The 14,478-nt window shown below is 49.3% G+C and overlaps 1 protein-coding gene across 2 annotated transcripts in view; it reads right to left on the bottom strand.

The window, feature by feature from the left end:
* Positions 1-1,898: 1,898 nt before the first annotated feature.
* The window catches only part of ATP2A3 (ATPase sarcoplasmic/endoplasmic reticulum Ca2+ transporting 3), a 54,733-nt gene continuing 42,153 nt past the window's right edge, over positions 1,899-14,478 (bottom strand). Inside the window, exons 18-22 of one of the 2 annotated variants that reach the window (XM_068210213.1) lie at positions 14,245-14,378; positions 13,706-13,823; positions 12,959-13,076; positions 11,041-11,113; positions 1,899-6,650 (exon numbers count right to left, since the gene is read on the bottom strand). In XM_068210213.1, the coding sequence (XP_068066314.1) occupies positions 6,605-6,650; positions 11,041-11,113; positions 12,959-13,076; positions 13,706-13,823; positions 14,245-14,378 (489 nt within the window). In that variant the 3' untranslated portion in view covers positions 1,899-6,604. The remainder of the gene's footprint in view (positions 6,651-11,040; positions 11,114-12,958; positions 13,077-13,705; positions 13,824-14,244; positions 14,379-14,478) is intronic. The other variant, XM_068210215.1, reaches the window with a different exon arrangement.

The raw sequence follows: 14,478 nt of genomic DNA, 5'->3' as shown, positions 1-14,478 counted from the left end.
AGTGTATCCTTGCTTTGAGCTGGGACAGGAACTGCTGGAGCACAAAGAGGGTTCTGACAACCTCTGCATGGGCCTCAAGCCCACCCACAGCCAGGGAAGCACCACTGTGGAAGGTATAAAAGCTACCAGGCATTTCCAGGCTCTCAGACATTGATAGGGGGGAAAGAAAAAAGAAAAAGAATAGATGAAGCTCATTATACAACTCAGACTCATGCTTGGCAGCGTCTAGCACAAAGCTCTGAATTTCAGCACAAAAATGGGCAGCACGCTGCAGATCCATGGATGGGGAGGAGTAACACAGAGGCAAGATTTAAAATATGATGGTGGGTGCAGAGGGGACCTGCTGTGGTCGAGGTTGCCAAGAAGAGTCCCTGAGAGCTGGCGGCTTTTCCCAGTAATTTTGGCTTGCCCTCACCACTTGCAGGAGGTGCTTACACTGCACCACTGGCAATGGGAAGAGGAGGGTGGAAAAAAATTGGCAGATGAGAGCAAGCAAGGTCCTACAAAACAGCATGTTCAGTTTTCTTTCCAATTTTAACTTGTCCTTGACCTCTCTTTACTCCTTCCCAGCAGGGCTGGCTCGGCTCTGTACTTGTCCCGTGCTGCAACGCCCCGGCACAAGATGTTTTTGGTGGTACTCACCCCTCAGAAGTGGCATTTCCATCCCCAGCTGCTGTGACAACACATCTCCCTGGAAATACTTCAGTTTAGCTGATGCCAAAGCAAACATGAACCCGAGGTTCTGGGGGTACCAAAAGGTGTCAGTGGCCCTGTGGACATTGTGACCTCCAGAAATGTGGATGCACATCCAGTGTGGAGGCTGGACCTGTGCCATGGGATACAGGGACGCCTGGGGTTTTTTTTGGTAGGGTAACACCTGTTTTCTGAATCATGCCTTCAAAAGACAAGCACAGTCCCAGGTGATGGTACCCAGGAGTTCAGGGACTGCCACAACATCAGGTGGGGAATTTGGGGTGTTTTTGCCTTCAGCACTGTGTCCTGAGACAGCATTTCTGGTATGGGGGACTGGCTTGAGGGTCACCTCCAGTGATGGAGCACCATGGCAGTGGTGCTCCTCTTGCTCTGACATCAGTCTGCACCTGCAAAGTGGAGGCCAAGCCATGGCCCTCCCCCAAAAACAACATGTGCCAGGGTATCCCATGTCCCTCTTTGTAACCCCCTGTGGGTTACAAAGCTTTTGGCTTACCTTGTGCTCCACCTTTGTCCTGCTCACAGCATTGGGAAGGAACACGCGGGGCCATATCCCAGCGAAAAAGCACCAAGGGTAGATGTTACCATGAACACAGATTTGCTCCAAAACAGGACCTGCAGCTGGATCAGGATTTTCTGCTTCAAACATCACCATGGGCAGAGCTCCGGGTGATGCAGAGATGGAAATGCATGGCCCTAAGCCCTGTGCCATTCCTCCAGAGGAGGCCAAGTTATTTAATTATTTATTTCACAATTATTTCTTGTAGAAGTTATTGCAGGGCTTATTTAAACCTCCCCTCCTAGCTGGGGGAGATAAGGTGATGACTATTCTGGATACAGTCAAAATTAGCACTGTTATTTGTATTCTTGTCCCCCAAGAGTGAATGTAAAAATTCCCAACAGTCATATTATGCCACTCTGCTCATTTTGCCTTTGTCATCCCATGCCAGGCACAAGCTCAGCTCCATTTCTAGTTTGGCTCCTCTGAAAACCCACAAGAAATCCTGATCTGGTGAGCACAACTCCTTTTACGGCTGAAGAATGCCCTCAGGCACTCCCGTATGGCTCCATGGGCTCCCAAATGTCCCCCAAATCAGCCACAAACGGGACAAGAAAAGCAAAAAAAAAAAAAAAAAAAAAAGGTAAAACAACAATAATGAAATAGACAAAAAAAAAACCTCCAGTCATCCAGTAAAATTGCTTTTATTTCTGTAATTTTCTAAGTATAAAACAAATCAGCCCAATATTGTGTGAACAGAGTGGATTGTATGGATGTGACCACAAGGAGCCTTCCCACGTCTTCCCAGCACACCTGGCTATTTACAGTCAGACAAAGGACATGGTTTAGGAAGCAGTAATTTAGTGGAAAAATATCTCTCATATAATAAAATAGGAAACCTCATTTCTTTCGGTTCTATCCCTCAGATAACACCCTCCCACCCCCCCAAGATAAAACAATTTACCTTTTACTATGAAGCACAATCTCAGAGATTTCTACATTTGGCTGTTCAGGCATCTCATATAAAAAAATCAGCACATTCCCAGACTGAAGCCACTGAGGGCACCTGCTGGCAGTTCAGTGGTTGCCCTCCTCTTGGTCCCAAGTGCCCATCACTCCAGGCACACATAGATTTTGGCTCATTTAATGCCCCACTCACACCAAAAGCTGAATGGCACCACAAGAACAGGTCCAAGGAGCACAGTTTACCCTGTCTCCTCACTGCAGCCCTGCAAATCCTAACCCCAACTGTGCCACACAAGATCTGCATGGGGTAAAGCCCTGTCCCTGGCTGGTACTCCCAGGCTGTCTCACCTGACAGAAAATGCCACTGCAGAAGTGGGAGGGAAAAGAGCCCAGATGGGACTGAATCTCTGGCATCATTTGTACAAAGTGATGGCCATGCCAGGTATGGTCCAAACATCACAGTAAGTCTTAGGAGTTGGTAGTGGGAACTTGGGTGTGTTTGAGTTTCAGAAGTGATGTAATGCCAGGGTCACTGAACATCATGAACATCTCCCAGCCAGGGCCCCTGCACAGCTCAAATCATTATTTGATGAGTTTTGGTGGAGCAGGACCGTGACTGGGAAGCAGTATTATCAACCTGATGTACAAAAGAAGGACAAAAATTAATGCTGAGTTTTCCTCTTGCTCCTCCTTCTGCCATCCACACCATGAGCAGAAACTCCAACTCAATCCCAGATCTGATGCTCCTACAGGAACGAATTCCCCCAGCCCCTCCACAGAGCCTGTCCCTCCTCCTGCCCTCCCCAGTGCCTGGTGGTGCCATCCAGCCTTGGCTGAGCAGAGCATCACCAGAAACACACACACACAGAATGTTCACAGTGCCAAAACCCCAAACACACAAACACAAACCTCATCCAGACCTGGGCCACACGACACAAATAAAATGCAGGATGCAGCACTTTGCTCTTTTTCCTTTTCCAACGTGGGATCCCCATGGGATCACACCCCACAGGGGGAAGAGCTCATCCAGCAATGACACAACACCCCAAGACAGTACAAAAGACTTTCCACAGCCGATCCCCCTGGTGTTTGCCCCAGGAACACAGGACCTTTCCCTCCCACCTTGGCTGTACCCCAGCATGGTGCTTGGCCCCTGAGGAAGGAATATAAAGTGCTCATGGATAATCACAATCCCATGCTGCCATCCAGCCCTGCATCTTGTGGAGGATCTGTCACAGCAGCCCACCAATGCTAAAGGTCTTGCTGGAAAGACCTGAGTTTTATTTATAGACTTAGAATATGCCAGGCAGCACCATCAAAATAAAACTAAAAAGGAAATAATTTCTAACCTCTGTTGCCAAGAAAAGCAAGGATCCCAGAGGTTTTCCCCCAAGCTGCTTTTCAAAAAAAGCTTTAGGGCAAAACAGTCACCCAGTGTCCATCTCCCTTGTATTGCACAGTCAGATGCCTTGGTAAGACACAAGAGCATATCCCAAAGTGATGGTCTTGGCTCTGGGATCTCCAAGTTTACATAAGAACATGTTCCAGCCTGTAAAAGCTCCCAGCATGCTGCTGCTGGCACATGTGCAATAAATAACTACTCTGTGATTTATCCTGACCTTTCACTGAAGAATAAAAGAAAAAATACTTACATCTATGGATATTTTTCTACTTCATTAAGATGTTTGAAGCATAAGCCTCTGTAATCAAAAGTATGGAGTGAAACCTGTACTCCAAATAATTAAAGGATGGGGGGAGAGACAAGAGACGTGGTCAGCTATTCAGAAGGGGAAATGGGGACGTGTCAAAATGGTCCCTCCTAGCAAGGGGGCCACCTGCTCCAGGCAGCTCTAGTGCACATTACCTGGGCTATTTTCTAGATGGATCTGAAGGCTCACAATAGAAATAAAATGCAATTTGCTGCTGCTGGAAAGAACAAGCTGGGACAAAGCTCTGGTTTCTTCCCCACGATGGCTCAGGCTTTGGTAACTCACAAAGTGTGACTCAATGATTGCATGAACAGACTGACACTGCCTGGGCTTTTACACAACAAACTTCTGCATACCATACACATTTGGGTTAAATTCATAATCCTCCACCAGACATGAAGTCCAGGGAAATCGGTGTAACTCAGGTGGTGGATGGACCAAGCAGGTTCCTGTAGGCACAAGGGACCAGGGAAATGCCATTGGGCAGCTGCAGGCCCTGCTGGACCCTCTGAACAGGGCTGGGATGCTCTGAATCTAGTCCAGCCTCTGAATCCAGCCCAGCTTCTCCCAAACTTGTTGTTAGCTTCAGAGAAACAGAGAAGAGAGAAGCTCCTTCCTCTGATGACACTGAGCTGGAACTGGACTAAATTCCCACTGGTTATTTTTCTGCACAGAGCAATGGAGATGGACTCAATCATCTTGGATGTCTTTCCGAACTTAAACAATTCTTTAGTTCTGTGACCTGAACTAAAATAAGATTAAATCCTCCCTTTTGAGGAAGGGCAAATCACATGTCTACAGCATTAGTCTTACTGAAGCCTTTTTTGAAGGCTTATACAGTACCTGGGTTGTGTCGTGGTCCTCTACACCAGGGTGGGTCTCATCCATGGTGAAAATCTTTGAAGAGGAATTGGTTATCCCATGGGATCAACTGATTAAATCATTTAGACAGGACACATTTGAAAAATAAAACTTCTTCAAGACAAAGTATAGTAAGATTTAAAAAAATCAGCAACAATCTTCTAACCACAGAGTATCTATAAAGATCTTTTTAAAGAGCTCCATATTAAAATTCCTTGAATACATTATATATTAAATACAGTAACAACATTTCATGCAAGGTTTTCTGTACAATAAATCAGCTCAGTAGTATAACAATTCTGTACATTCCCATTGGTCTGGGGGCTCTGCTCATCTTCAATGCTGGTGATGGAGAAAAGAAAGGAGGGATGATATTTGGCACCTACTGTGCGGAAGGAAAGATGTTCTTGCCCAGATGATACAGAAAAACACTTTTAAGAGGCAAAAAGTAGAAGAGAAAACCCAACAGCAAAGGAGCAAATGCTATCTCAGACCCTGGCTCTAGTGCTGTTGCTGGAATGTAAGAGAAAGGAAAGATACAAGCTCTGGCTAACTAAATATCATCAGGATGGATCCTAGGGGACCGTGAGGAAAACAGGAGGGAGAATTTGGACAGATGGAGAAGAAACCAACCACTATCAACTTCTCAGCTGATGCAGCTCAATGGAGAAAGATAAATTTAATGGATCCCAAAATCCACTCCTGGTCTACAAATCCTCAGTGAAGACTGTCTCACTCCTGCTGTGGAAAAAATCCCCGGAGGGCAAGATAAAGTTGGTGCCTTACAAAAAGGGATGCCACAACAAACACCACTCACAGAGAAAAACCATGTTATGTACAAGCATACATTCATTCCCATCGTGATCCCTTGGCAGGGATGCCCTGTGCAAGTCAGTGATGTTCTCCAAAGCAGAGCACATCAAGTCATGGATGTGCTCCTAAACACTTAAGCTCTACTACTCCTAGGGAATTAATTAAAAATTCACTGAGAAAAGAAAGTGTGACCAGGAAGGAGTGGTGGACATGAGGAATGCAAGGTGGGCATCCCCTTGGTTTTCTTCACATGGCTGCCCCTACAAGGAGAAGGACTGTCTTATATAGTGCAGATGGGATCTAGCAAGATGCCCGATGGAGAACAGACAAGACTTCATCGTGCTTTGGTGCTGGATGAGCCTGAGAAGGTGCTGGGCTTTCCATAATGCAGGGATCAAACAGGACAGAGTGATAAATAGGGAGAACTTGGCCTTCCACCACATGCACCTGACCTCGATGTATAAACACATGTCCATGAGATCCACACCAATGTTGGACACACTCTGAAGCTATGCCCAGCTGCTGCAGCCACTGGAGCAGAGCACAGCAGCAGCAACACTATGGACATCATCAAGGCTCAACAACCCCAACACACAGCCTCCTCTCCTCTCTCCCTGCCCTCACTCACTGCCAAGCCCTCCCCAGCCCCTGAAGCTGCCTTGTGCATCCCATCCCACTGGGGGATATGGCCTCAAATCCCAACTTCCTGCCTTAATCTCTCATGAAGGCCACCTTGCCCGTGCTCACTCAGTCAGGGTGAAAATTGGAAAGAGGGTCTCAAATTTGGCAAGAACAAATCCCAAGGAAGCACGTTACAATGATTCAGATCCACACAGCTCCATCCCCAAACTCTACGCCGGCTGTCCAGTAATTGCACTCATATGTACAGGAAAAAGAAAGCTACAGAACAAAACGAAAATCAGTATTTTTTTCTTTTCGACGATTCACCCGCATTTGTCTGATAGTCGGACACATGCATGTCCTGCTGGCTTTAGCGATGGTCACGCATGCAAGACTTCAGTCCGAGTTACAAGTTAGGGATCCTCTAGTTCAGAGTCGCCCTCGCGTCGTTCATTTCTTGTCCTCCTCTCCTGAAACGAAGGGCAAAAAAGAGACATAAAAGTATTGGTGAGGGTTCAAAAGCAAACCAGCTCCATGTTTTTGTTACCAAGAGTAGTTGCTCCTGGGTCGATCCCAGAAGGAACCTGGGATCCTGTCTGCTCAGAGCTGGGCCTGACTGCAGCTGTGGCAGCTCAGGCTGTGTGAGGAGGAGGAGGAGGATGCTGGTCCCTGAATAAGGAAGGTCTCTGCAAGAGTTAGGAAAAGGGATGAGTTCACAGAATTCACAGAATGACTGGATTGGAAGAGACCTTCAAGATCATCAAGTCCAACCCAGCCCCAACAGCTCAACTAAACCCTGGCACCCAGTGCCACATCCAGGCTTTGTTAAACACACCCAGGGATGGTGACTCCACCACCTCCCTGGGCAGCCATTCCAGAACTTTATCACTCTTTCTGTAAAAAACCATTTTCTTAATATCCAACCTGAGGTGGAGCCATGAGGGAAGGTGAGTAGGCAGGATCCCTCCTTATTGCTCCTAATGAGGCATGATGCAGGGAAAAGCAGTGGCTCAGAGAGGAGGAAGCTCACTGCATCCTCCCACCCACCCCAGAGCCCCAGCCCTGCTGCAGCCAGAGACACGGATCCTGCTCCATGGGCTGACACCACTTACACACACTACCCATGTACCCATAGATACCTTCAAAACAATGAGCAAGGACCAACCTACTCATCACAGCCACTGTCCCAGGGCTGCCCTCCTACCTTCTCCCTCCCTCCAGATGCACAGGGTTGGACAGGGAAGGTAACAGGCAACACATGGCCTGTAGGAAAGTGATGGCATCCAGCTTGAACTCCATGTGAGCAGCCTCAAAATCCCTGCCAGAATTTGACTTACAGCAACTAGATCCCAAATTTTCAAGCAGTTGACAGGAGTGTCCCTGATCCCTGAGGCAGCAGCTGCCCTCCAGCCTGGGGTAGCTTGGTTTATCCAGAACACATCTTTTTCCTTAAAAAAACCCACCCAGAAGCAGCACTTGCTAAGGAGAGTTAGAAAAATCCCTTCTCGTGAATCTTTTGACTGTATTTCTCTATCTTTCATCACTGCACACATCACGAAACACAGCTCACTGGGGACTGCTGTTCTGTGCTCTTGATAAATAAGGGTCCTGCCCGGGGTTACCCGCAAGGCTCCGTGCCTGCTGCCAGCCCTGGTGCCGACAGCTTTCAGGGGAATTAATAAATAACAGGCAAGACAGAGGGAAAAGGCTTTTTTGCAACTTCTGCCAAAGTTTTTTTCCAGTGTTGGCTGCAGAGCCCAGCCCTTGTGTCCTGGGATAAAATGGTTTGCTGTGATGGCAGCATCCCTCTGGATGACACTGCAGGCTTTGGTGTAAGGCAGGGATGCTGGCAACTGCACTGTACTAAATATCATTGCAATAATCAAAATTAATCTCCTCCCCACTGCAGCAGCCTCTCTTCCCTCTCCTCCAGCAGCTGAACAGTCCCCACCAGGTGACACACCAGTGGTAATTTGCCAACCATGGCACTTCCCCTAAACACATCACCCCATGGCTGTGCAAACAGGGAGGAGGATGCCATGGCACGTGGCAGGCAGGGACAGGAAGGGGACATGGCTGAAGTCTTTAACCACAGTGGATGCTCTTCAAAAAGTTGCTCTCAGGTCTCTAAAGTAACACAGTCCTGGCATGGAGAGAGTCAGGTGTTTCCAAGAGCCCTGCAACCAGCCAAGGGTCCAGCTTCCACATATGCAGGTCCCTGCATGTCAGTGTCTGTCTGACCCTCCCTCACACTGGTGAGAGGAGCAGGAGGGATGTAGGACCTGTTTGCAGGGATGATGGGATGGTCACAGTCCCTCTGGATGCTGCCTCACACCGGGGTGTCACAGCCCTTCAGCACTTGCAAACCAGCAAGTGAACAATGTGAGCTCAGCAAGTGAACAATGTGACCTCCTCCAAGGTCTGCTCTCCCGCAGACAGCTGAGGCTTTTGGGGAGGTTTTTCCTTATTGCTTTTGACTTTCCTTAACAGGCTCCTGTAAAAGGTGCTGCTGGAGGGATGCAGGCTCCCACTGCCTTCCCAGCTCACCTCCTTCACCAAGGGAAAGGCTGCAGTCCTTGTAGTTCTGAAAACTGCACACCCATCACACCAGGGCACCCTGAGTTTCAGCCAAGACCCCGGGCCACCAGGAGAAAACCAAAAGGGAAATTGTCCTCCCATCCTTTTGCAATACCAGGGCAGCAACACTGGCAGCTTCCCTCTGCTCTTCCATTTCTAAAGCACAACACACGGACACGTATGAAAAACAGGAGAGAGGAGGAAATAAAAACAAAAAGCAAGGCAGCAGAGCTGTAAAATCCCGTGTGGATATTCCAGCACTGGAAGGTGCAGCACCGCTCTCCTGCACAGCATCCCACAGCTCAAGGGAATACTTGGCCCACGGGGACACATTCCTCTGCCAGCACCCAGCCAAGGTAGCTCCACGCACAGATTACCCTACAAGGGCAGGCCACGGCCGCAGGCGCTCGCTCCCCGCTCTGCCGTGCCAGGGAGAGGGATGCCTGCCTCCTCTGCAGGGAACACGGGCAGCTGCAGCAGCTCCTGTGCTCCTGGGGGACTTTCAGGAGGTTCCCTTGTACCCAGGTGCAGGTGCATGGGGGAAAATGAGGGTGAACAGCTCCTTTTTGCTATATGCTGGAGGGTTTTTTCTGATGGGACATGGAGATTTTGGTCCCTGCAAATTTTGGGCTGTCTCAGATGGAGAGCTCCATCTGCCCCTGGCAGGGAGTGTGATGCACTTGTCACTGCACTGCCACCTTTGCCAGCCACTCTCCTCTGGGAGCGTGCTGAAGGCTAAAGCTGATGCCAGCTTTGCAGAGAAGGGACCAAAGCTTCCCTGGGTGCTGGAGATGCTCACCCCAGGGAGCAACCTCACATGGACATCAGCTGCAGTGGCAGGAGCCTGCAGGGCACTGTGCTGCCCATGGGAGAGGGAACAGGAACAGGGTGGGGTGGCCACCATCTTGCACCTCCTGCAAAATGACCCCGGGGGCTGCCGTCCTCACTGGGCACAAGGACAAACAGCTGCCTAAATGCTAATTTGCCACAAAAGACACCAAGTCAATTCCTGTGCATCCAAACTCCTGATTTTCAGTGGCCCTGCTGCTGTCAGGGCAGGCATGTAGTTGTGTTGCAGAAAACACCTGCCTTGTGATCTTGCCCCTGCTTTTACCACAGCACAGGTGAGAAATGGTGATGCTCAGCACCCAGACAGGACCTGCTGCTGAACGAGCTGAGAACAAGCACAGCAGCAACTCCAACACCTGTGAGGGGTTTGCTTTGAGATGGTGGATATGAGGAGGTGCAGGGACAGTGCAGGAGGGGAGCAGGGTGGCCTCGGCAGTGGGCTGAGGGTGCACAGAGGAATGTGAGAACTGGGGTTATCTCAGAGTCCTCCCCCTATTTGATACTTCTTGAGAACCACTTAGAAAAGAGACAAAGAGACTTCTGCAAGGCCTTGGCACAGATGCCTGGAAACCTTCCTCCTGCATGCCACAGGATTCTGAGAGAACAAACACTTGAATGCATAGAGCATGGAAAATATTAAAAATATTACAGCAAGAGATACCTGAGGGTGGTGAGCCCTTGTGAGCCTGCCAGCATGAGACAGACCCCTGAGAACATCTCCACTTTTCTGACCAGAACATCTGCAGCTCACACGAAGCCAACCTCAGCCCTGCACATTCTCTTGCTCTCACATTCACATCACCTCCCAAAACTGAGACAGCAGAAACCTCAGAGGGGCCAGAGAGGAATGAAGACAGCCAGATATGCAAAGGATGTGAGATGAAAGGCTGGAAGTGAGCAGAGTGATGGGGAGAGGAATGTAAAGCACTGAGACCACAGTGAGAACTGAAGAGTCTCAGCTTTCTGCCACTTCAAGGACAAGGAGAATCCAGCGTAATGGAAACACAACTTATCTAAATCTCATCAAAGGAGAAACTTTTCCATGCAATTCCTGAATCAGCAGAACTCGCACCTATACATTTGCATTCCTCAGCTGAACACCCTTGGCCATCCCTTGGAAGGTCCCATGCTGGAGACCATCACCAAGCACTATCTTGCAGAGACCAACTGCTAGCCTGGCCCCTGGCCAAAACTGCCATCAAACAGCTACTTCACAGGCTTGTTAGGCCTTATTTTGAAGCAAAACACAGAGACCACTGTGGGAAAGGAGATCCCGTCTGGGTAGAGTCTCTTGTCTCTATTATTGTATCTCTGTTCTATATCTAAGCCATGTTCACCCAGACACATTCCAAGCAGGTCCCCACCACACACAGGCAAGACTGCAGGAAGCACAGGGGTACAGCATTCAGGGATGAGACATGTAAGGAAGCCAACCCTTGCTCTGGAGTCTTGCAGGTATTCAACTGGTGCTCCCCGCTCCACTTGGGTCTTACTGTCCTGAGAATGCCTGGTAAAAAAATCACAAGACCACACATAAAAGTGGCTTTTGGAGGTTTTTTCCTTTGCTTTTCAAAAGCCAGAGGAATCAGGAAGATGAAGAGTTTCAATTACTTCTTTCAAGTCTGATTATTTAAGCGTGGTGATTTTGCCACACAGCCGAGATGGAAGAGCTGCATGGGAAACCCTGGATCCATGAGACAGAGCAACCCGTGAGCATCAGCAGCATCATGACTGTGGGGATGAGGGAAGCTCAGAGGACCTGAAACATTGGGAGTGTGCCATGGGAGGAGAAAACTGAGCTGCTGTGCTGCTGTGATGGCACTTGAGAGGATCGTGTGCCTACCAGAAACCTCGCTGTGCTTGGAGCTGTGCAAGCAGAGCCAAAGAAAAGTGCTTCCTCCAACAGTGCTGGGATTTTATAGAGAAATACAAAGTGTGGGAGAAAGATAGACTCAGCCCCAGACCACAGATGGTGAAGTGAAGCCCAAGGGCATGCATGGGATGCAACATTAACCAGCTCCCCTACACCCCAGCCCGGTGCCGCGCTGTAGAATTGTTGCTACAGGCTCGTAATTGTGGGATAAAACAGACCTGGGTGTCTGACGAGAGATGAAACAATTCAATAAAAACAGGCTAGAAACAACTTCTATCTGGTTTGTAAAAACAGGAGCCCTGCACCTCTGTTTCTCTGAGCAATTGCTGAGTTTCTGCATCAGCTCAACACAGGAAGAAAGGCTGACATGAGCACCACCTGCACACCAGGACACACTGATGGGGAGGGAGATCTGTTTGTGATCATTTCCTGCCTGCAATACTTTCCCAGCCCATATTTCCAGGTACTTGCAAAGCTCTGCTCCATGAAAACCAAACACAGCTGTTACAGTGCCCCAGAGCCCTCCTGGACAGGCTGGCCAGACCTGCCTTCAGCCCGGAAAGGCAAGTTGATGGTGTGGAAAAAAATCCAGTCCTCACACTCAGATTGTTCATTTGCCCACAGAGCTTCTCTGAGCAAGGACAGTGCCTTTCCTGCCTTTCTTCTCCATGATATCACTGTCAGGGCAAGCTCACCCCAAAAAATGAATAAATCCTGTTTTCTGGAGAGGGGCCACCCCTGTGGCAGCCACAACACTGCTCGGCAGCCCTGGGCCTGCAGCCACTGCTGGGAAAACCCGTGGGCTTAACTCAGTGCTGAGATACCCCCCACAGCAATATCTTTTGCAAGAAATGAAAGAAAAGATGATATCATCTCTTTGGAGGGCTGCCCAAAGGCATGCTGTGATTTACAGCATGGAGCCCAGGAGCACACAGGAACTGCTGCTCCAGTGTCACAGGAGCTGCTCCTCCTCTGCTCGTGCCAAGGGCTGCATCCTGAGAGAGGCTGGCCAAGGGCAGCCCCATTAAAACCAGTTTTTAAGGTGTTCAGATCTCAATTGATCTTAGCATAGTGGCTGCCAACACAAAATAAGGATGGACAGAGAGGGGTGGAAATCTGAGAGGAAAAAAGTAAGGGTTCCTATTACAAATCAGTGTTTGATTTGTTTTGCTTCATAAGCAAAGGGATCCAGTTCCTGGAGGCTCGAGAGGAGTTGAATTAATAACCTGTGGCAGATTTATCTAATGCTCCAGCTCCAAAGGGAGCATTTCAAGCAGATGTAATCACCAGCTGCTCTGCCAGGCGTGGCACCAGGAAGGAAGGGAGCAGGAGAAGCCCCTTTGCACAGCAAAGGTGGGTGCACATGCAGGTGCAGACATCACAAGAGCAGAGGAGGAGAGCGAGGGGTCCACAAAGCCACCAGGAACCCCAAGCAAAGTGGGGGATCCCACTAACCCAGGGGGTGCAGACCATGCTCACCATCCAGGTGGTTGCGGGAAAGGTACTTGAGTCCTTCATCCAGCAGGATCACAGGCAGGGAGATCTTCATCACAACCACCCACTGTGGCCAGCTCAGGGGGGTCACCTGGAAGATGAGCTGCAGGGTGGAAAGGAATGGACATGTCACTAGGGAAGCAGGTGGGATACTTTGTTGTTTTAAGGATCACACTGTTGTATGGCAATGGTTGAGAGAGGGTCATCCCTCGTATAAAGAGGGAGGATCCAAACAGCCCAAACAGGAGGATTTCTTCAAGGTCTGTCATGATCCAAGGTGGGTGTTGGCCAACATGAGTAAAAAATTATGGTCTTCACCTCGGCTGCAGATGGGGAAAGTGAGACACAAGGTAGGACTTTGTGTTTATGTGCTCACAGGTGCTTAGCAGGTGACAAGGGACAATGCAACATCCTGGCTACAGGAACATACTTTATCTTAAGCACATTTGGGCATCAACCAAGGCATCCCCAACCTTGCAAAGGTGACAACTCCTAAAGGACTGAACCACCTTCTGGAGATATCTAGAGCCTTTGCATTGCCCATAGGGAGAGCTTTGTACTCCTGGCTCATGGGGCAGAATGACTCCTATTTTCCATGCTGGGATGAGCCATGGGACCTGGCCCTGAGGGCACTTTCTGGGAACAGCCATTCCAGAAGTTTCCCAACCCAAAGATTGCTCCAAGGATGTCCTTGTCCAGAGAAGGCACAGGGAGGTGACAGAGGGCACTCACAGGCATGGGCTTGACATAGAGGATGAGGAAGTGCAGAGCCATGGACATGATGATGGCCCCCAGCAGCCAGATGTTGAGCCACGGTGGCATCCGCAGCAGCGACTGATTCTCAGAGACACTGTGAAAGTGAGGGGACAACATTAGCCCCAGAAACCTCCCCGCATCTGCCCATGCTGGAAATTTCATTTCCCTCTAACATGCAAGGCCATATGCTATATCCTTCCTTTTCCAGGCTGTTCATCTTCAGGCTTTGCTGCAAACTGGATGTGGATGTGGATACAACCAGCAATGCATGGATTGGGGCTGATCATTAATGACCAAATCACTAATGAATGCAGATCCAGTTCTTCCTTCACTGCTCTCAGCCACAGCACACTGGCTTGGAGGAGCTTCTCTATGGAAAACCCAGTGGTCCCCTGTGAGGATGCTCTGAACGGCTCTGCTGAGCCAAAGCAAAGCCCTCAGCCCACCCACAGACACTCAAAGAGACAAAATCAGTCATGCACAGAGCAAAGAGAGCAGCCCTGTGGCCAGCACACCTGTTCAGAGCATTGCACATTTCGATTGTCACCAGCACAGACAGAGCCATCGTCGTTGGGTATCGTGACTCGAAGATCTCACAGTCAATTCCTTCAAAGATGGGGTTGTCCTCAGTGCACCTCATGAAGTTCCTCTGTCAGCACAGGAAACTGCTGGTAAATACATGGCAGAGCAGCAGGAAAGGCAGGAGAGAGGAGGAAGAGTCGACTGGTTGTGGGGCACGGGATGAACTG

Source organism: Anomalospiza imberbis, chromosome 20, assembly GCF_031753505.1.
Source record: "Anomalospiza imberbis isolate Cuckoo-Finch-1a 21T00152 chromosome 20, ASM3175350v1, whole genome shotgun sequence".
Lineage (NCBI taxonomy): Eukaryota > Metazoa > Chordata > Aves > Passeriformes > Viduidae > Anomalospiza > Anomalospiza imberbis.
The sequence above is the reverse complement of the archived record's forward strand: the minus strand, read 5'-3'. Positions and strand labels throughout refer to the sequence as shown.